Here is a 23,559-nt window from a genome sequence, read left to right as displayed (position 1 = left end):
ATTTCTTATTATTCTTCAAATGAATCTCCTGAATTTAGTTCATCTGAATTGATTTATGGTCATGAGATTCAGGGTCCATCTGGAAGCAAAGGGGTATTTGTCACCTGGGGTTCACTCTCCAAATGCCTGCTTTTAAAAAATTCTTTGATAAGTTGTGAGTGTTCCTTGCAAGAGCAGTATTTGTTTCCCACCCCTAATAGCCTTTAACTCAGTGGCTTCTTCAGATTTTGACAGGACTGCTGAGAGATTGCTGTCTGTTTGATAGCAGCTGAGGTTAGGTCATAAAGGAAACCAGATGAACATCTTTTATCTCTAACTGGGACTGAGCTAACTTTTTTTAAATTTCAGAACACATAAATTGATGCATTGTGTTGTGACTTAGCATTGAGTGTGACTTTCAACAGAAGGGCTGAGAATTGGCTGAGCAACAGACTGCGGGGAAGAGATGTTTATTTGCTTTTTCTAACAGAAGAATTGGTACTTACTGTACTCTAATGAAGAAGAAAGCTGTTTGGCTCGTATTTGTTCAATATTTAGGATGCTTTTTAACAAGATTATATAAACCAGTATTGAAGTTAATAACATATGCAAAAGAAAATTAATAATTGCATTTGCAAATGCCTCAGTGATTAACAGTGCTGTCTCACAGTGCCAGGGACCTGGGTGAGTGTAAGCGTGGAGTTTATTCATTCTCATCGTGTTTACATGGGTTTCTGCTAGGAGCTCTGGTTCTCTCTCACAATCCAATAATGTAGAGACGTTACCTTTACTTCTTTCTCGTTCCAGTAAATCTCCAAGCTGCTAGCTTTAACATGCTGGAGGTAGAAGCTTGGATCAGCATTGAGATAAATTATTAAAAGGATTATTTTGGATCACAGTTTAGATCAGAGTGGTGCTGGAAAAGCAGCGCAGGTCAGGCAGCATCCGTGGAGCAGGAAAATCAATGTTTCGGGCAAAAGTCCTTCATCAGGAATAGAGGTAGGAAGCCTACAGGGCAGAAAGATAAATGGAGTGGGGTGGGGTGGGGCTGGGGAGAAGTTAGCAAAGAGTACAATAGGTGAATGGGGGTGGGGATGGAGATGATAGGTCAGAGAGGAGGTTGGGGGAAGGTAGCAAAGAGTACAATAGGTGAATGGGGGTGGGGATGGAGATGATAGGTCAGAGGGAAGGGTGGGGGAAGGTAGCAAAGAGTACAATAGGTGAATGGGGGTGGGGATGGAGGTGATAGGTCAGAGGGGAGGGTGGGGGAAGGTAGCAAAGAGTACAATAGGTGAATGGGGGTGGGGATGGAGGTAATAGGTCAGAGAGGAGGGTGGGGGAAGGGAGCAAAGAGTACAATAGGTGCATGGGGGTGGGGATGGAGGTGATAGGTCAGAGGGGAGAGTGGGGGAAGGTAGCAAAGAGTACAATAGGTGAATGGGGATGAGGATGAAGGTGATAAGTCAGAGGGGAGGGTGGAGTGGATAGGTGGGAAGGGAGATAGGCAGGTAGGACAGGTCATGAGGGCAGTGGTGAGCTGGAAGTTTAGAACTGTGGTAAGGTGGGGGGAGGGAAAATGAGGAAACTGTTGAATTCCATAATGATGCCCTGGGGTTGAAGTGTACCGAGGTGGAAGATGAGGCGTTCTTCCTCCAGGCGTCGGGTGGTGAGGGAGCAGCGGTGGAGGAGGCCCAGGACCTCCATGCCCTTGGCAGAGTGGGAGGGGGAGTTGAAATGTTGGGCCACAGAGTGGTGGGGTTGAATGGTGTGGGTGTCTCAGAGATATTCCCTGATGCGCTGTGCGAGGAAGCATCTAGTCTCCCCAATGTAGAGGAGACCGCATCAGGAGCAACGGATACAATAAATGACATTGGTGGATGTGAAGGTGAAACTTTGATGGATGTGGAAGGCTCCTTTGGGGCCTTGGATGGAGGTGAGGGAGGAGGTGTGGGCACAGGTTTTAGAGTTCCTGCGGTGACAGGGGAAGGTGCCAGGAGGGGAGAGTGGATTGTTGGGGGGCATGGACCTGACCAGGTAGTCACGGAGGGAACGGTCTTTGTGGAAACGGAAAGGGGTGGGGAGGGAAATATATCCCTGGTGGTGGGGTCTTTTTGGAGGTGGCGGAAATGTCGGCGGATGATTTGGTTTATGCGAAGGTTGGTCGGGTGGAAGGTGAGCACCGGGGGGTTCTGTCCTTGTGACAGTTAGAGGGGTGGGGTTTGAGGGCAGAGGTGCGGGATGTGGATGAGATGTGTTGGAGGGCATTTTCAACCACGTGAGAAGAGAAATTGCGATCTCTAAAGAAGGAGGCCATCTGGTGTGTTCTGTGGTGGAACTGGTCCTCCTGGGAGCAGATACGGCAGAGAAGGAGGAATTGGGAATACAGGATGGCATTTTTGCAGGAGGTCGGGTGGGAAGAGGTGTAATCCAGGTAGCTGTGGGAGTCGGTGGGTTTGTAAAAATTGTCAGTGTCTCCCAAGTCTGGGAGGTGTGGTCAGTGAGTCTGGGAGGTGTGGTCAGTGAGTCTGGGGTGTGTGGTCAGTGAGTCTGGGGGGTGTGGTCAGTGAGTCTGGGGGGCGTGGTCAGTGAGTCTGGGAGGTGTGGTCAGTGAGTCTGGGGAACATGGCTGTTGAAGCCAGGTGCTTGGGCAATGAGGCAAACAGTATAACATGGAAAATGTGAAATTGTCCATTTTGGTGGGAATGATAATAAATTAAGTCATTAATGGATATGGAGAGGTCCAGGAAGGGGAGGGGGGTGTCAGAGATGGTCCAGGTGAATTTAAGGTTGGGGTGGAATGTGTTGGTGAAGTTGATGAACTGCTTAACCCCCTCGCGGGAGCACGAGGTGGCGCTGATTCAGTCATCAATGTAGTGGAGGATGAGGTGGGGAGCATGCCAGTGTAACTACGTAAGATGGACTGTTCTGTATCATCCATTCCTGATGAAGGGCTTATGCTCGAAACGTCGAATTCTCTATTCCTGAGATGCTGCCTGGCCTGCTGTGCTTTGACCAGCAACACATTTTCAGCTGTTCTGTATCACCAACAGAGACAGGCATAGCTGGGGCCCATATGGACGTGGTCAGTGAGCCTGGGGGTATGGTCAGTGGGCAGGGGCGTGGTCAGTGAGTCTATGGGGCATGGTCAGTGAGTCTGGGGGTATGGTCAGTGGGCAGGGGCGTGGTCAGTGAGTCTGGGATAATCAATGAGTCTGGGGAATGTGGTCATTGTTTCTGGGGGTGTGGTCAGTGAGTCTGGGAGGCGTGGTCAGTGAGTCTATGGGGCGTGGTCAGTGAGTCTGGAAGGCGTGGTCAGTGAGTCTATGGGGCGTGGTCAGTGAGTCTGGGAGGCGTGGTCAGTGAGTCTGGGAGGCGTGGTCAGTGAGTCTGGGGAACATGGCTGTTGAAGCCAGATGCATGGGCAATGAGGCAAACGGTATAACATGGAAAATGTGAAATTGTCCATTTTGGCGGGAATGATAATAAAGAAACATTTTATTTAAATGGTGAGAGATTGCAGAGCTCTGAGATGAAGAAGGATCTGGGCATCCTCCTAAATGCCACGGAAAAGGTTAGAATGCACATACAGCAAATAAATCTACTGGAATGTTGTCTTTGATTGTGAGTAGAATGTTAGTCGGGAAAATTTGCTCCAGTTATTTAGGACATTGGTGAGACCACACTTGGAGTACTGTACACAGGATTGGTTACCTTATTTACACAAAATGTAAAAGGCATTGGAAGCAGTTCGCAAAAGGTTTTCTTGATGAATATTCAGAAAGTGGTTGTTTGTGAGGAAACGTTGGGCAGATTAGACTTGTATTCACTTGGAGTTCAGAAAGGTGAGAAATATTTTAGATTAGATTAGATTACTTCCAGTGTGGAAACAAGCCCTTCAGCCCAACAAGTCCACACCGAAGCGCAATGATTGGATTCAAACATATAAGATCTGGAGGGGTCTTGAGAAGGTAGGTGGAAAGGATACTTACTCTTGTGGGAGAATCTAGAACTAGGGGTCAGTTAAAAAAATGTTGCCCATTTAAAACATTGAGCTTTTGAACCACTCTTCCTCAAAATGCAATGAAAGCTGAGCCTTTGAATACTTTTAAGGTAGAGGTGGAAAGATTTTTGATGAGGAAGTAGGGAAAAGATTTTCAGTGATATGCAGGACTGTAGAGTAACCCGATCAGCCATGATAGTATTCAATGACGGAGCAGGCTGAAGGCACAGGATGGTCAATTCCTGCCTTTGTATATTAGTCAGACAATGTTCTCTAATGGTGTCATTGAATTTCCTGACAAAACTTTAGTTCTAACAAATGCCCATGTGACCTGAAAAGAAAAAAGTAAGTAAAGAGATTGGATTACATCTAGTCTCAGAACCTCCAATTCATAACAGAATGATGCCACATTTGTGTGGGAAGTGATACAAATATTTCTATGTGAGGCATCTCTTTATTGTATTGACGATAAAAAGTGAATTTATCTTTTATTCTAATTATTTCTTCCCTGCTGGTTACTGTTTGAATGTGTTGATTTTAGTTGGTTTGTCACATTATTGTCACATTTTGTGTTAACATTCCTTTTCCACCCTGATGTAGTTGGTGCTTCCAGAATATTCCATCCATGGATTGTTCTGTATCATGTTCCTGTGTGCACAAGAATGGCTGACACTTGGTCTCAATATCCCTCTGCTCTTCTATAATCTTTGGAGGTGAGTCAGAAGGGAAGGTGATGGCCTAGTTGTAATATCACTAGATTGTTAATCCAGAGACAGAGGTAATGATCGGGTTTAAGTCCTGCCATTGATTTTGAATTCAATAAAAATTTGGATTTAAAGATTTAATGATGATCATGAAGCAATTGATTTGTCAGGAAAGAAAACTCATTGGTCTTTAGGGAAGGAAACTGCTATCCTCACCGGGCACTGCAGATGCTGGAGATCAGAGTCAAGAGTGTGGTGGTGGGAAAGCACAACATCTGAGGAACAGAAGAATTAACATTTCGGGCAAAAGTCCTTCGTCTGATCTCCTTACCTGGTCAAGCCAAAATGTGATTCCAGACCCACAGCAATGTGGTTGACTCTTAATTGCCCTGTGGGGTAATTAGAGATGGGCAATAAATGCTGGTCTAGCCAGTGACACCCTCATCCGATGAATGAATGAAAAAATACTTTTGATTGATTCACCAACATAGCAGGGATCTTTATTATGGGGATGAACTGCTGTGGTTAGAAAGTTAGCTTGTCATTGGCTTCTCAAGAGTAATTCAGGATGTGCAACAAATGCTGTCCTTCTCACAGACACTGTTTCTCTTTGAGAGAACTTATTTATTTCCTAAAAAAAAGTCAACAGGAGAACTCCATTTCCCAATTGTCAGCCAACCAGGTTGGACCAGGAGAGAAATTACCTGGAGAGAGAGAGAGAGAGAGAGAGAGAGAGAGACCATATAGGGAGAGTTCTTGGGGAGAGAGATCGTTGGGAGAGAACAGGATCTTGGGAAAAAGAGAAATCTTGGGGTAAGAGAGAAGTTTGTGAATGGAAATTGTGTTTGATGAACTTGATGGGGTTTTTTGAAGCTGTCATAACAAGATTGATAAAGGAGAGTCAATGACGCAGCATACTTGGATTTTCAGAAGGCTTTTTATAAAGACCCCCACAGGAGGCTGGGGAATACTGTCCTGGCATGGATTAATGATGATCTAACTGACTGTGAAGAAAGTGATCTGTCATGGAATAATATGGAAAAGTAGCAACATAGATATGAATTTGGTTGAGTGATAGGAAGCAGAGATTAATGATTAATGAAAATACCGAGCTGGAGGAAGGTTTGTACGAGAGTCCCCAGGGGTTGTTGTAGGATCCTCATTTGTACTGTAAAAAAGTTAGAGATCTCAAGAGAGACTGCAAAAAGAGAAAGAGAGAGAGAGAGAGTGATCATCAGAGAGACACTGCAGGGAGAGAGATCACTGAGATAGACTGCAGGAGAGGGAAGAGAGAGAGAGAGAGAGAGAGAGAAAGAGAGAAGCCATCAGGACGGAGACTGCAGGGAGAGACAAAGTTAAAAATCTCATCACACCAGGTTATAGTCCAACAGGTTTATGTGGAAGCACTAGCTTTTGGAGCGCTGCTCCTTCATCAGGTGGTTGTGGAGTATAAGATTGTAGGCACAGACTTTATAGCAGAAGTATGTAATTGAATGTAATTGAAACTATATATTGAAAAAGACCTGGATTGTTTGTTAAGTCTCTCATCTTTTACAATGGGCATGTTGGTTTCAATTCTCTCATTTGTAAATTCCAGAACTTTCTTAAAGCTACATTCTCAAGTGAATTTTGACAATAGGTGCCACATTGGTCCAGATAATGCATTGAAGGTGTGAGGTGTCCTGTGTGAGGCTGTCTGTGCCCCACTGTTCAGGGTACAATTCTCAACTCATTGACCGCCAGTTTACTGATGTGCCATAGCAAGGAACCGTAATGACCTCCTCAGGAGACAGACACGTGCTGCAACTGACAGGGTACCCTTCATTGTCCAGTACTTCCCAGGAGCAGAAAGATTACGCCATGTTCTTTGCAGCCTGCAGCACATTATCAATGAGGATGAGCACCTCGCCAAGACCTTCCCCACACCTCCACTTCTCACTTTTAAACAACCGCCAAACCTCAAACTGATCATTGTTTGCAGCAAACTACTTGGCATTCTGGACAACTTCATACAACCGAGTCATGGTAGACACTGCAGAGTGTGGACATGGATACCACCATTACACGTGGGGACACCACCCATCATGTACGTGGCAGGTACTCATGTGACTCGGCTAATGTTGTCTATCTCATACGCTGCAGGGAAGGATGCCCTGAGGCATGGTACATTGGTGAGACCAAGCAGACGCCATGACAACAGATGAATTGGCCACACAACAATCAACAGACAGGAGTGTTCCCTCCCAGTTGGAGAACACTTTAACAGTCCGGGACATTCAACCTCAGACCTTCCGGTGACCATCCTCCGAGGCGGACATTGGGACAGGCAACAACGCAAAGTGGCCAAGCAGAGGATGATAGCCAAGTTTGGTACCCATGGGGATGGCCTCAACCAGGACATTGGGTTCATGTCACACTACAGGTGACCCCACTACACTGCATTGCATACACACACCCACACACACAGTCATTAGATAGACAGACAGACACTCACAGGCAGACACACACACAAACACTCCTACAGACCCATACACTCACGCAGACCCTCTCTCATACGGTCACACATATACTCCCACACTCTCACAAGCACCCTCTCACAGACATATATCCCTTTACACTCACACTCCTACATATACACACACTCTCTCACAGACACTCACACACACCCACATGCACATAAACTTATATAGGTTTGTGGGGTGAATTTGTACTTGCAGAATTACATTTTATTTTGCTCAAAAACTGATAATCTATGTAAGATTCTGTAAACCCCTTTTTTTTAGAATCAGTCTGAACATTGGGGCACAGATAGTCTCACACAGGGCACCTCACATCTTCAATGCATTATCTGGACCAACATAGCACCTATTGTTAAAGATCACTTGAGAATGTAACTTTAAGAAAGTTCTGGAATTTACATATGAAAGAATTGAAACCAACTTGTTCATTTGAAAAGATGAGAGACTTAACAAACAATCCAGGTCTTTTCCATATATAATTTCAGTTACATCACACTGTAAACTTTTGCTATAAATTATGTGTCCTACAATCTTATATTTCACAACCAACTGACAAAGAAGCAGGGCTCTGAAAGCTAGAACTCCAAATAAACCTGTTGGATTATAACCTGCTGTTGTGTGATTTTGAACTTTGTACATCCCAGTCCAACACTGGCACCTCCAAATCATGCAGGGAGAGGGAGATCATCGGAGAGACACTGCAGGGAGAGAGAGAGGGGTCATCTGGAGAGGTACTGCAGAGAGGGGGGAGGACGAAAGAGAAAGAGAGAGACCACCGAGATATAGACTGCAGGGAGGGAGGGAGGAGAGGGAGGGAGGGAGGAGAGAGACTGCAAGGAGAGAGAAACCACCAGGAGAAAAATTGCAGGGAGACGGAGATTGTCAGAAGAGAAATAGTGAAGGGCGATCCCAGGGTTAGGTTTCCTGGGGGTCATGGCTGTGGATAGAGGGATTCTGGGAATTCCAGCTTTTCATCCCCATCACCAGGAATTTCATCCTATTCATTTAATCTCCTCCCATTTCCCTTATTACAGACTCAGTACCATTTCAATTGACTGCTGAGCCAAAGAAAGTGTGGGAGTGACCAATGAGTTGGGTGTTAGGGAGGAAAGAGGTTGGAGACAGGGAAGGGTATGGAGTGGGAATTGCAAGGAGATAAATCCCAGCAGGTGGCTGTGCCCTTTGTGTATTGCAGATATTTTCACAACCCCACAGACAGTAATGAGTTAATGTACGATCCTGTGACAGTGATGAATGATGAGACACTCAACTACTGCCAGAAGGAAGCTTGGTGCAAGATGTCCTTCTACCTGATGTCATTTTTCTACTACCTATATTGGTAAGGAAGCATTTCAGTGAACCACACATTGACTGAAAGGAGCTAAACTTTGGGACTACTAGAGGGGGTGAGGCCCAGGTTCCTGGAATGAGCTAGTTATGGATGAGAGGAGATTAGAAATTACCCCACATGTTTCCAATAAATTTTGGATTTTTGGAAGGTCATTGATAACACAGCTGAAGATGGTTGGGCCTAGAACTCTACCCTCAGCAATCCCTACAGAGATGTCCTGAAACTGAAATGACTGACCTCCAACAGCCACAACCATCTTCGTGTGTGTTAGAATGGTCTCCAGCTGGCAATGAGTTTTCCTTATGATTCCTATTGACGAGGATGTGACACTCAGTCATATCACGGGCTGTGACTCTCACCACCTCTGGAATTCAGCTCTTTTGTCAAGGTTTGATCCAGAACTGCAGTGAGGTCAGGAGCCAAATGCTATTCATTGAGATTGGGAATCGTGTGACTTGTAAATGGCACTCAAGGTGAAGTTAGAAAGATACACGAGGGAGGAGGGAGTAGACTGTTATAGAAGGCTAGGTTATAAACAGCACTCTAGTCACGTGTAATTTCTTTCTCTGGTCTGTAAAATTATATGTAATTCAATGTAAATCTGACCATTAAACTAAGTTTCAGCCTGTGGAATTTCTGTTTCCTCCTGCAGTATGATCGATACATTGGTCAGCATCTAATCAGGAGGACTCAGAGGCAGAGTGCAAATCAAATCCAGCAAAAAGCAGGGGCAGAGAGAGACTGTTGCATCCGAGTTATTGAATTCTAACCTTGAACCATCGTTTACCATATTCCCTTTGAAACAATGAAGCAGCAGGGAAGAGTGAGTCCTTTACGATCTCAACAGCCATGGAGGATGAAGGGAAAGTACGGAAGGGAGTTGATTTCTGCCTCACTCAACATGTCTGCCTTGTTCATGGATGTACAGTCTTAAAGTTTACAACTCTGAAACCAGCTGTGATGTCTGTATAATTGTTTTATTTATCTAGTTGCGTACAGAGGTGTCTCCATCAGTCCCCTTCTAAGTAAAGGAGATCTCTCCAGCTGGACCATTTACAGTCAAGGAGATCTCACCATCAAGATCCCTTTATATAGGATCCTCCTCCTTCAGAAGCCCCTAAAGTAAGCAATATCCCTCCATCAGGTTCTCTTAGAATAAGGGCGATCTCTCCGTGAACCTTACAGTGATGCAGACGTATTCACAGCAACCTATTACTGTCAGGGGGATCTTTGTTCAGGATCAGTTGAATGAGATATCTTCATTGGACTCTTTACAGTGAGGAAGATCTCTCCTTACAGCAGGGTGGGGGTGGGGTAATCTTTCTATCATAACCCCCTCCAGGCATTGGGGATTTCTCTTACAGTGAGAATGATCCCTTACATGATGGAGTTCACAGCTCCAGGGACCTAGCCTTCAATCAATTGGAAAATGTTTGATGTATATTTCTGTTTAAAAGAATTTGGTTGATGACATCATTGTTATCCAAACAGAATAGGTTGTTATAAGGTGCACAGAGATGAAATGGAGCCCAACTATCAGAAGGGTCCATCAGAATGACTTCTGCTTTAAGTTTGGCCATTCAACCGGATTGAAATGGGAAGATATCCATTGGTGACACTTAATACTTGCAGGAAATGGGTATGCCCCCTTTAACTAGTGAGATGAGGTTTCTGCACTGAGCTTAAATGAGATATTTACTTCCAACCACAATACAGAACTGTCACAGTAGTGTTGTCCACAGTAATATCGGCCCAGTGGTGACTAGTGGGATTCAAGGCTATAGGAGGTTGAAAACTGCAGAAATCATCTCATGCTAGCCTCCGCCCCCATCAGGAGAAACCCATTATGTGGCTCCAGGCAAGTTGATTTGAAGCTGAGAACAAGAATTTATAGTGGAAGCCTCTGTTCATTGAAGTGGGTCCTCCAGTCCTTTCCCATTCTCAAAACACTCAGATCTGTCAAAACAGTACATGCAAAGCTTCCAGTGCCTCCTTTCTGAAGTTGGTGAAAAAAACAATGAAATTTATATTCAACACTTTACAGCCCACTGAAAACCAGCCCTTTTTTTGATACTGTTTTCAATACTAGTGGTTCATTCAGGTTTACACCAATGAGACAATCTTAATAACATTGTGATGCCCTTTGGGAGTGTCGTGATGTACATCATCTTGATACCTTTAAGGGGCAGATTCACCTGTGATGGTTCTGTCTTAAGGAGTCCACCCACAAATCTGATTTAAATAGTTATGTATTCATTCTTGTACGGGAGCCTTGTAATATATCCTGACAATAAAGTTTGCAGACAGATAAACCTATATGTGACTACAGGGAGTGGTGTTATAATGGTAATGTCACTGGACTGATAAATCCTGAGCTGAAAATGTGTTGCTGGAAAAGCGCAGCAGGTCAGGCATGAGACCTTCCTGAAGCTTTTCCAGCAACACATTTTCAGCTCTGATCTCCAGCATCTGCAGTCCTCACTTTCTCCCTGATAAATCCTGAGGCCCAGGCTAATGCTTTGGAAAATGTGGGTTCAAATTCCAGCACAGCAGCTAATTATTCAATTAACTAACTCAAATTTAGTCCCAGTTGTAGTGATTGTGACCATGAAACCATCAACAATTGTTTAGAGGAACAAAATCTGCTTCAGGAAGGGAATCTGCCATCCCTTCTCAGTCTGGTCTACACGTGACTCCAGACCTCCAGCCATATGGTGATTACTAAATGCTCTCAAGGGGCAATTAGGAATGGAAACCAAAAACATGCACATACTGCAAAACTAAAATAACTCGTGTTGTTTGGTTCCAAAGCACAGCATGGGTGTTAAGAAACTGGCAGCTCTTTGAATCATTTGATTTTCAATGGCTTCCCCTTCCTCCTACGGTCAGAAGTGGGACTGTTCACTAACCTAAAAGAATAACCATGGGGATGAAAGACTTGTCATATGAGGAACAGATGAGAACTCTGAGTCTGTACTCGATGGACTTTAGATGGATAACGGGGGTCTGACTGAAACTCGCAGAATACTGAGGCGTCCGGATTGAGTGGATATGGAGAAGATGTTTCCACTAGTAGGAGAGACTAGGACCTGAGGGCACAGCTTCAAAGTGAAGGGCCTCAAAGTTTAGAAACGAGATGAGGAGGAATTTCTTCAGCCAGAGGGTGGTGAATCGGTGGAACTTAGGCTGTAGAGGCATGTTTATTGAGTGTATTTAAGACAGAGAATGGCTTAATTCTGCTCCTATATCCTATGGTCTCATTGTAGAATGCCCAACAAGAAAGAACTTAACCATTTCCCTGTGACAGTTGATGGGATTACGGTTGCTAAAATCCTCATCATCAATATTCTGGGGGGTCTCTATTGTCCAAAAATGAACTGAAAGAGCCATAAAGGTCGTGTGAATACAAAGAAGGTCAGAGGCTAGGAATGTTGCAGTGAATAACTCACCTCCTGAACAATGCCCTGCCTAAATGGCATGACTGCACAGCGTTCTGAGTTCTCCACGAGCTGCACATGAGTTGGCGCCTTAAAGTTATCACACGTATTTCGATGACAAAGTATTTGAAATAGCGTGTTTAAATAAACTGCCCACACATTCCAAAAAAAAACTTTAAGAGTTTATTCCTGACACTTAGAAGTGTAACCTTCTCAGACAGAGAATATACACTGAAAATGCCATGGGGACAGAGAACCAGAAAAGGACTTGTGGAACCAAAAAAGAGAAAATGCTAGAAAATCTCAGCAAGTCTGGCAGCATCTGTAAGGAGAGAAAAGAGCTGACATTTCGAGTCTAACTGACCCTTTGTCAAAGGACTTGTGGAATGGGCAGACAAGTGACAGATTAAAGTTAGGGAGAGAAGTGTGAAGAACGATGAGAGACAATTTAAAATAAATCATACAATTCTAAAGGCAGAAGGGGAAATGCTGGAACATCTCAGCAGGTCTGGCAGCATCTGTTAGGAGAGAAAAGAGCTGACATTAGACTCGAAACGTCAGCTCTTTTCTCTCCTTACAGATGCTGCCAGACCTGCTGAGATTTTCCAGCATCTGCAGTAACTTGCTTTTATAATTCTAAAGGCAGTGTGTGCAGAGAGATTTGAGTGCATAGGCGCACAAATCATTGAAAGTAGCGGGGAATGATGTGAGGTAATTTGAAAAATAGGAGGGAGGGATCTGGAAGGCCTGGACAACAGGGAAGTGGAAGATTGTAGTTTGGGGTTGGTAGCTGATCATGGAGTATGCTGATGGTGGCACATTTAAGCATCAAAATGGGAAAAATCCAGCAACATGTACCATGCCCTGTCAGCATTTTAGAGAATAAATTATTAACATATGCGAGCTTTCATGCTCATACAAAGGTCAAACATTGCCCATGATCAATACACATGCTGACAGACACACACAAACACAGTGGCACATGTACAAATACACATTCCAATGCCCAGATGGAGAGGCACACAGTCATGCACACGGTTGTTTAGAAGCACATATGCACACAGTCACATGATAGATGCACATGTGGACAGAGGCACCCATTAACATGTACAATTAGACAGTCTCACATACAAGGACACGTGCTCACATGTACAGATACTCACAGAGGCAGACATACCTATGTGCAGATGGACAAACACACCCACACAGACGTGCACATGGATAGATGAACACACATGAAGAGATAGTCATTCAGACAGACAAGTGTACATGGACACCAACATATACAGACATTCACATGGACAGACGTGTCTACACAGATGTGCAGTTGCAGACAGACACATTGGCACACAATAGCCTCACACACAGACAGCGGACATAGATACCCCTCCCCATTATCTTAACAGGGTCCCTGGGTATTTGTGCTGTCTCCACACCCTCCCTTATCCCTGAACCAAACCTTAGTCCTCCCTCCCCCTCCCTTTCCCCACTCCCCTTCCCACTTGCCCTGCACTCCCCACTATCCCTCCCACTCCCTGCCCCACTCCACCTCCACTCACCATTCTCCCTCCCCTCCACACTCCCTCCACTCCCCACTCTCCCTCCCCTCCCACACTCCCTCCACTCCCCACTCTCCCTCCCCTCCCACACTCCCCACTTCTCCTGCACTCACCACTCCTCCTCCCCCTCTTCACTCCCTCGTACTCCCCACTCCACTCCCCCCCCACTCTCCCGCACTCCCCATCCCCCTCCCCACTTCCCCTCTCCCTCCCCTATATTTCTCACTCCCCCCCCCACTCCCTCTCCCCCTGCACTCCCCACTCCCCTCCCACTACCCCTCTCCCACTACTCTTCCCACTCCCCTTCCCACACCCCACTCCACCTCCCACACCCCACTCCACCTCCATGCCCCACTCCCCATCCCCCTCCCCCTCCACTCCCCACTCCCTTCCCACTCCCCCTGCACTCCCCAATCCCCCTCCCATTCCCCCTCTCCCTCCCCATTCCCACTCCCCCTCCCCTCCCCACTCCCTCTCCCCCTGCACTCCCACTCCCCTCCCACTCCCCCCTCCCCCTCCACTCCCTACTCCCTACTCCCCCTCCCCCTCCACTCCCCATTCCCACTCCCCCTCCCCACTCCCCCATCCCCTGCACTCCCCCCTCCCCCTCCCCACTTCCCCTTGCACTACCCCCCCGACTCCACCCCACTTCCTCCCCACTCCCCCTTCCTCCCCACTCCCCATCCACTCCCCCTGCCCTCCCCACTCCCCACCCACTCCCCCTCCATCCCCACTCCACCTCCCCACTCCACTCACCCTCCCCTCCCCACTCCCGCTCCCCACTCCCATTCCCCCTCCCCCTCCTCTCCCCATCCTCCCTCCCACTCCCCCCTCCCTCCCCACTCCCCCCTCCCTCCCCACTCCCCCTGCACTCCCCACTCCCCTCCCTACTCCCCCTCCCCACTCCCAATGCATTCCCCACTCCCTCCCCCTCCACTCCCCACTGCCTCTCCCACTCCATACCCCACTCCCCCTCCCACTGCCCCTCCACTCCCCACTCCCCCCTTCTCCCCACTCACCCTCCAACTCCCACTTCGCCTCCCCCTCCACTCCCCACTCCCCCCCACTACCTTTCCACTCCCCACTCCACTACCCCCTGACTCCCCACTCCCCACTCCACTACCCCCTGACTCCCCACTCCCCCTCCCCTTCTCCCTCCCCATTCCCACTCCCCCTCTCTTCCCCACTCCCCCTGCACTCCCCACTCCCCCTCCCCATTCCCACTACCCTCCCCACACCACTCCCCCATCCCCTCCCACTCCTGCCCCCCCCACTTCCCCATTCCTCCACCACTCCCCATCTCACTCCCCTCATTGCCCCTCCCTTATCCCCACCCCCGCCACTCTCATTCTCACTTTCCCGCCGTTCCCCGCGGGGACGCGCTCCACCCTCCGTTCCCCGCGGGGACGCGCTCCTCCCTCCGTTCCCCGCGGGGACGCGCTCCTCCCGCCGTTCCCCGCGGGGACGCGCTCCGTCGCCATGGAGACGGGACGCCGCTCGCGCTCTAACCGACATTTCGGGAGCGGGCGGCGGGTTTATTTCAGGCCCCGGCATGGTGAGTGAGAACTACCCCCCCCCTTCACCCGGGGGGGGGGACCGGGATTAAATACCCCCTTCACCCGGGGGGGGGGGGGGGGACCGGGATATAATACCCCCTTCACCCGGGGGGGGGGACCGGGATTAAATACCCCCTTCACCCGGGGGGGGGGACCGGGATTAAATACCCCCTTCACCGGGGGGGGGGGGACCGGGATATAATACCCCCTTCACCCGGGGGGGGGGACCGGGATTAAATACCCCCTTCACCCGGGGGGGGGGGGACCGGGATTAAATACCCCCTTCACCGGGGGGGGGGGGGAACCGGGATATAATACCCCCTTCACCCGGGGGGGGGAGAAACTGGGATTAAATACCCCCTTTACCCAGGTGGTAACTGGGATTAAATACCCCCTCCACCTGGGGGGGGGGAACTTCGATTAAATACCTCCTTCACCCGGGGGGATCACCGGTTTTAAATACCCCCTTCACCTGGGGGGGGAGGAGGAACCAGGATTAAATACCCCTTCACCTGGGCAAGGGGAGTAACCGTGATTAAACACCCCCTTCACTCGGGGGGGGGGGTAACCGGGATTAAATACCCCCTTCTCCCAGGGGGTAACCGGGATTAAATACCCCCTTCACCCGGGGAGGGAGGGGGTGGTGGTGGTGGTGGGGAGAAACCGGGATTATAAACCAGTATTGAACAGTGGATGGAGTTGCTTTGGGAGTCTTCAACATTGACACTAGTCACATCTTCAGCTGATGTATCAGACCTCCTCCATGTTGAACAACACTTGGTGCCGAGGGTGTGAAATGTACTCTGGGTGTGGGATTTCAGTAAAAAGTGAGGTCTGCAGATGCTGGAGATCAGAGCTGAAAATGTGTTGCTGGTTAAAGTGCAGCAGGTCAGGCAGCATCCAAGGAACAGGAGATTCGACGTTTCGGGCATAAGCCCTTCATCAGGAATGGGATTTCAGTGTCCCACCACCATGACTGGCTCAGCAGCAGCCCTACTGATGGAGCTGGTCAGGTCCTCAAGGACATAGCTGCTAGGTTGGCTGTACGTGGTTGAAAATGTGTTGCTGGTTAAAGCACAGCAGGTTAGGCAGCATCCAAGGAATAGGAAATTCGACGTTTCGGGCATAAGCCCTTCATCAGGAATGAGGAGAGTGTGCCAAGCAGGCTAAGATAAAAGGTAGGGAGGAGGGACTTGGGGGAGGGGCGATGGAGATGTGATAGGTGGAAGGAAGTCAAGGTGAGGGTGATAGGCCGGGGTTGGGTGGGGGCGGAGAGGTCAGGAAGAAGATTGCAGGTTAGGAGGGCGGTGCTGAGTTGAGGGAACCGACTGAGACAAGGTGGGGGGAGGGGAAATGAGGAAACTGGAGAAATCTGAGTTCATCCCTTGTGGTTGGAGGGTTCCCAGGCGGAAGATGAGGCGCTCCTCCTCCAGCCGTCGTGTTGTTATGTTCTGCTGGTGGAGGAGTCCAAGGACCTGCATGTCCTCGGTGGAGTGGGAGGGAGAGTTAAAGTGTTGAGCCACGGGGTGGTTGGGTTGGTTGGTCCGGGTGTCCCAGAGGTGTTCTCTGAAGCGTTCCGCAAGTAAGCGGCCCGTCTCCCCAATATAGAGGAGGCCACATCGGGTGCAGTGGATGCAATAGATGATGTGTGTGGAGGTACAGGTGAACTTGTGGCGGATATGGAAGGATCCCTTGGGGCCTTGGAGGGAAGTGAGGGAGGAGGTGTGGGCGCAAGTTTTACATTTCCTGCGGTTGCAGGGGAAGGTGCCGGGAGTGGAGGTTGGGTTGGTGGGGGGTGTGGACCTGACGAGGGAGTCACGAAGGGAGTGGTCCTTGCGGAACGCTGATAGGTGAGGGGAGGGAAATATATCCCTGGTGGTGGGGTCCGTTTGGAGGTGGCGGAAATGACGGCGGATGATACGTTGTATACGGAGGTTGGTGGGGTGGTAGGTGAGAACCAGTGGGGTTCTGTCTTGGTGCCGGTTGGAGGAGCGGGGCTCAAGGGCGGAGGAGTGGGAAGTGGAGGAGATACAGTGGAGGGCATCGTCAATCACGTTTGGGGGGAATCTGCGGTCCTTGAAGAAGGAGGCCATCAGGGCTGTGCGGTGTTGGAACTGGTCCTCCTGGGAGCAGATGCGGCGGAGACGAAGGAATTGGGAATATGGGATGGAGTTTTTACAGGGGGCAGGGTGGGAGGAGGTGTAGTCCAGGTAGCTGTGGGAGTCGGTCGGTTTATAGTAGATGTCTGTGTTGAGTCGGTCGCCTGAGATAGAAATGGAAAGGTCTAGGAAGGGGAGGGAGGAGTCTGAGACAGTCCAGGTGAATTTGAGGTCGGGATGGAAGGTGTTAGTAAAGTTGATGAACTGTTCAACCTTCTCGTGGGAGCACGAGGCAGCGCCGATACAGTCATCGATGTAGCGGAGGAAAAAGTGGTGGGTGGTGCCAGTGTAGTTGCGGAAGATGGACTGTTCCACATATCCTACGAAGAGACAGGCATAGCTGGGGCCCATGCGGGTGCCCATGGCAACTCCTTTAGTTTGGAGGAAGTGGGAGGATTGAAAAGAGAAGTTATTCAGGGTGAGGACCAGTTCAGTCAGTCGAAGGAGGGTATACAGCAGTTGGTGAGGGAACCAACAAGAGAGAAAAGCATACCTGACCTTATCCTTACCAATCTGCCAGCTGTGGATGTATCCATCCATGACAGGATCAGAAAGAGTGACTACCACATTGCCCTTGTGGAGTCAAAGTCCCACCTTCACATTGAGAATACCCCCATCGCGTTGTGTAGCATTATTTCTGTGCTAAATGGGACACACTTCAAACAGATCTAAAAACTCAAGACTGGGCATCCATGACACACTGTGGGCCATCAACAACAGCAGAATTGTACTCCAGCACAATCTGTAACCTCATGGCCTGGCCATATGCCCCACTCAACCATTACCATCAAGCCAGGGGATCAACCCTGGTTCAATGGATAGTGCAAGAGGGCATGCCAGGAGCAGCACCACGCAGACCTGAGAATGAGGTGTCAACCTGGTGAGGCTACCAAACAGGATTACTTGTGTACCAAACAGCATAAGCAGCAGGTGATAGAGCTAAGTGATTCCGCAATGGATCAGTTGTGGTGGTAGGTAATTAAACAATTCACTGGAAGAGGAGGCTCCATAAATATCCCCATCCTTAATGATGGAAGAGCCCAACATATTAGGCTGAATCATTCGCAGCAATCTTTAGCCAAAAGTGCTGAGTGGATGATCCATCTCGGCCTCCTCCAGCTGTACCCACCAGTCTTCAGTCAATTCGATTCAGTCCACGTCATATCAAGAGACTGTTGGAGACACTGGAAACCACAAAGGCTGTATGCCCTGACAACATTCTGGCAATAGTACTGAAGAATTATGCTCCAGAACTTGTTATTCCCCGAGCCAAGCTGTTCCAGTACAGTCATAACACTTGCGCTATATGACAGTGTGGAACATTGCCCAGGTTTGTCTTGTACACAAAAACCTAATCCAACCTGGCCAATTACTGCCTTATCAGTCCATTCTTGATCTTCAGTAAATTAATGGAAGATGTTCCCAACAATGCTATCAAGCAGCACCTGCTCAACAATAACCCAATTTGGGTTCTGCCGGGGCCACCCAGCTCCTGACCTCATTACAGCCTTGGTTCAAACATGAACTAAAGAGCTGAATTCCAGAGGTGAGGGGAGAGGGACAGCGCTTGACATCAAGGCTACATTCGACCGAGTGTGACATCAAGGAGCCCGGGCAAAACTGGAATCAATGGCTATCAGGGGGCAAACTCTCCGCTGGCTAGAGTCATACCTGGGGCAGAGTAAGATGGCTGTGATTGCTGGAGGTCAGTCATCTCAGCTCCAGGACATCTCCGCAGGAGTTCCTCAGGGTAGTGTCCGAGGCCCAACCATCTTCAGCTGCTTCATCAATAACCTTCCCTCCATCATAAGGTCAGACGTGAGAATGTTCACCAATGCTTAAACAATGTTCAGCACTATTTACAACTCCTCAGATACTGAAGCAGTCCATGTTCAAATACAACAAGATCTGGACAATATCCAGGCTTGGACTGTCAAGTGGTAAGGAGCATTCGCACCACACAAGCACCAGATAATGACCATCTCCAATAGGAGACAATCTAACCACCAGCCTTGACACTCAACAGTATTACCATCACTCAACCCTCAATGTCAACAACCTGGGGGTTACCATTGACCAGAAATTCAACTGGACTCGCCAGATAAACACAATGTCTACAAGAGCATGTCAGAAGTGAGGAAAACTGCAGTGAGTAACTCACCTCCTGACTCCACAAAGCATCATTTACAAGGCACAGGTCAGGAATGTGATGGAATACTCCCCACTTGCCCCTGGACGGGGGCAGCTCCAACAACATTCAAGAAGTTCAACACTATCCAGGAGAAAGCAGCCCCTTCATTGACACTGCATCCACAAACATCCACTCCCTCCACCACTACCACTCAGTAACAGCAGTATGTACTACCTACGTGATACACTGCAGAAATTCAGCAAAGATCCTCAGACAGCACCTTCCAAACTCACGATCACTTCCATCTGGAAGGGTGTGGTCAGCAGATACATGGGAAGACCACACCTCTAAGTTCCCCTCCAAGCCACTTACCATCCTAACTTGGAAATATATTGCTGTTCCTTCACTGTCACTGGGTCAAAATCCTGGAATTCCCTCCTAAAGGGCATTATGGGTCTACCTTCAGCACAGACTGTAACGGTTCAAAAAGCAGCTCACCACCACCTTCTCAATTGCAACTATGGACAGGCAATAAATGCTGGCCCAGTATGTGAGACCCACATCCCACGAATGAATAAAAAACTTCCCTTCTCCAGGGTTAAACTGGCCTTAGGCATCCCACACCCACCACCATTGCACCCAGAGTGAGTGTTAAATGAGCCTTAAATTGCACTCCGGGGTCAAACCAGCATTAAACACACCGCCCCGGGACAAAATGACAATAACCAACCCCCAACCCAGTGGCCCTTGGATAAAATGGCATGCCCCACCTAGACAATTCGGCCTTACACCCCTCCTCCCTTCAACCATTTCTGTTCCTGAACATATTGTAGTCGTGTCTAGACTGGAGTTGGAGCTGACTGTTTGGCCAATCGAATGTGCTTTGCCCTATATTGAGGTCCTGGTTGATCAGCCCCTCAATCAGACTGAGAGAAAGGGAAATTCCTTCATCAGAGAGTGGTGAGTCTGGCAACCTTCTGTCAAGGAAAACAGCTGAGGTTGAAGCATTGAATGTTTTCAAGAAGGAGACTGAATGGATCAAAGGAGATTTGGAGAAAGCAGGAACAGGGGACTGAGTTGGGTGATCAACCGTGATCATGTTGAGTGGTCTCCTACTTTCCAATATTCCAACCCTCATCTGGATCCAAAACTCTATCTCCCTGTGCCTTGAATATACAAGCATGGATGACACTGTCAGCCCAGGGCTAGAGAAAATTTTCCAAGTGGTCAGCAAATGTAGGCCAAGTGATGGGAAGACTTGTGGAACACTTTGAACTGGAGTTGGCAACCCAGTCTGTGACACTTGAAGGAAGCTCTTAGTTTAGTAAAGATGTTAATCACCATCGTCATGCTTGATCCCTTGTAGGTTGTTGTGACTGCAGACTGGGGGAGGGGCCGGGAATGGGGGATGGGAGGGTTGATCTGTCAGTTTTTCTTCTGATTATTTGTGCTCTTTCACTGTTTGAGGGCTGTGTTGAGGAATCTTTAGCATCCTAATGTTTGTGCTTGAATCAGTTTTGTATGTGAACAGTCATAACTTTCTCAAACACATTGATTTTATATCTGTGGACGCCATTCAGAAGCAGTTGTTGATTGAAGTAAGTACCCTCATGGGCAATTGAGTGAACCACAATGGTGTAGGAATGGAGTCACATAGAGGCCTGGCTGGGGAATAAAAGCCAAAGGACGTCAATCAATCAGGAGGTTTTTATTTTACACCAGTCTCACAACTTTATAATCACATCTACTGACCTAATCTTTAAATGAACAGAACAGAATTTAAAATTGTCAAAACTGCTACATGAGGTTTAGCATGTTTGCTAGATTATTAATCTGTCTCTTGACTATTGCCATGTAAACATAGCCACTACCAACCAAAAGGATCAACTGACCATTATATTTTTTTTAAAATTCTTGTAGCTTCTTCTGTTGTGATGTTCAGACTTGAACTAGGAATTTAGTCATCTAATTGTATGTTTCAGTGTCGAGAATTTCTGTTAAAATGTGCGTGACAGCACTTCTGAAGGTGATGACCTAATTACATTACATTTTGTTTCAGTCGCGACTTGCTTGACATTGTTTCTTCTGAATGATTTGTGCATTGGCTGTTTTAATTCAACTGTGACAGTTTGTACAGGAATTGTATTTTGCCTGGTGGCAATCTGTCATTCAGATATTTTGTCAGATATGACAGGTTCGCTTTTGAAGCTTTCTTAAGTGGTCATTCCACTGCGTTCCTAAAACTTAATTTCACAAGAGCATAGATCTCCTGTGATCTTCAGGAGAAGGCCACTCTAGCTATTTCTAAATAATGAGATCATCACAGATCTTCGCCTCAACACCAGGGACCACCTTTACTCCATAGCCCTCAATACACTAACCTGACAAAGACCCAGCTCAGTCCTGAAACCTCCATTTGACCCACGAGATCCCCAGCTTTGGGGAACACACAAGAAAAAAAGAGCAGGGTAGATGATTCAGCCTGTCAAAACTTTTCCACCATTCAAGATGATCAGGGCTGATACTGCACTTCAACTCCATTTTCCCACTGATTCCCCAGATTCCATGACTCCCAGAAAGATCATAAATCAGTCTATCCCATCATCCTTAAATGATTTCAACAAGGAAGACTCCACAGTGCTCTTGGATAGAGACTTCAATGATTCACAACCCTTTAAGTAAAGCAATTTCTTTTTCTATATGTCCTGGATGTAGTGTCCTGTGGTGTGTATCACACTGCAGCACACAGTAACAGGGTTCTGCAGTCGGTATCACAGTGAAATAGACATGGGAAGAGGATCCCACAGTCACTATCACAGTGAAATAGACATGGGAAGAGGATCCCACAGTCACTATCACAGTGAAACAGCCTGGGAAGAGGGTCCTACAGTCACCATCACAGTGAAATAGACATGGGAAGAGGATCCCACAGTCACTATCACAGTGAAACAGCCTGGGAAGAGGGTCCTACAGTCACCATCACAGTGAAATAGACATGGGAAGAGGATCCCACAGTCACTATCACAGTGAAACAGCCTGGGAAGAGGGTTCTACAGTCACTATCACAGTGAAACAGCCTGGGAAGAGGGTTCTACAGTCACTATCACAGTGAAACAGCCTGGGAAGAGGATCCCACAGTCACCATCACAGTGAAACAGCCTGGGAAGAGGATTCCACAGTCACTATCACAGTGAAACAGCCTGGGAAGAGGATCCCACAGTCACTATCACAGTGAAACAGCCTGGGAAGAGGGTTCTACAGTTGAGAAATGTGGTACTGGAAAAACACAGCAGGCCAGGCAGCATCCGAGGAGCAGGAGAATAAGCCCTTATTCAGGAATGAGGCTGGTATGCCAAGTGGGCTGAGATAAAAGGTAGGGGGGAGGGAATTGGGGGAGGGGCGTTGTGAATATGATAGGTGGAAGGAGGTGTGGGTGAGGGTGATAGGTTGGAGAGGGGGGTAGGGGCGGAGAGGTTGGGAAGAAGATTGCAGGTCAAGAGGGCGGTGCTGAATCCGGGGGTTGGGACTGAGACAAGGTAGGGGGAGGGGAAATGAGGAAGCTGGAGAAATCTGCATTCATCCCATGTGGTTGGAGGGTTCCTAGGCAGAAGATGAGGCGCTCTTCCTCCAGGCGTCGTGTGGCCAGGGTCTGGCGATGGAGGAGGCCAAGGACCTGTATGTCCTTGGCGGAGTGAGAGGGGGAGTTAAAGTGTTCAGCCACAGGGCGGTTGGATTGGTTGGTGCGAGTGTCCCAGAGATGTTCCCTGAAATGTTCCGCAAGTAGGCAGCCTGTCTCCCCAATGTAGAGGTTCTACAGTTACCATGACAATGAAACAGGCTGGGAAGAGAGTTCTACAGTCACTATCACAGTGAAACAGCCTGGGAAGAATGTCCTACAGTCACTATCACAGTGAAACAGCCTGGGAAGAATGTCCGAGTAAAAAGTGAGGTCTGCAGATGCTGGAGAAGGGCTCTGGCCCGAAACATCGAATTTCCTGTTCCTTGGATGCTGCCTGACCTGCTGTGCTTTAACCAGCAACACATTTTCAGCTGGGAAGAGTGTCCTACAGTCACTATCACAGTGAAACAGCCTGGGAAGAAGGTTCTACAGTCACCATCACAGTGAAACAGCCTGGGTATCTGATGAAGGGCTTTTGCCCGAAA

The 23,559-nt window shown here is 48.1% G+C and overlaps 1 protein-coding gene across 2 annotated transcripts in view; it reads left to right on the top strand.

The window, feature by feature from the left end:
• Nucleotides 1-9,742, top strand: part of cnih3 (cornichon family AMPA receptor auxiliary protein 3) — a 58,491-nt gene extending 48,749 nt beyond the window's left edge. For both annotated transcript variants that reach the window (XM_060855527.1, XM_060855519.1), the window contains 3 exons: nt 4,580-4,692; nt 8,398-8,541; nt 9,206-9,742. In XM_060855527.1, the coding sequence (XP_060711510.1) occupies nt 4,580-4,692; nt 8,398-8,541; nt 9,206-9,233 (285 nt within the window). In that variant the 3' untranslated portion in view covers nt 9,234-9,742. The remainder of the gene's footprint in view (nt 1-4,579; nt 4,693-8,397; nt 8,542-9,205) is intronic.
• Nucleotides 9,743-23,559: the final 13,817 nt, after the last annotated feature.

The sequence above is a fragment of the Hemiscyllium ocellatum genome, chromosome 3 (assembly GCF_020745735.1).
Source record: "Hemiscyllium ocellatum isolate sHemOce1 chromosome 3, sHemOce1.pat.X.cur, whole genome shotgun sequence".
Lineage (NCBI taxonomy): Eukaryota > Metazoa > Chordata > Chondrichthyes > Orectolobiformes > Hemiscylliidae > Hemiscyllium > Hemiscyllium ocellatum.
Note: the sequence above shows the minus strand (reverse complement) of the source record. Positions and strands in the feature narration are given on the sequence as shown.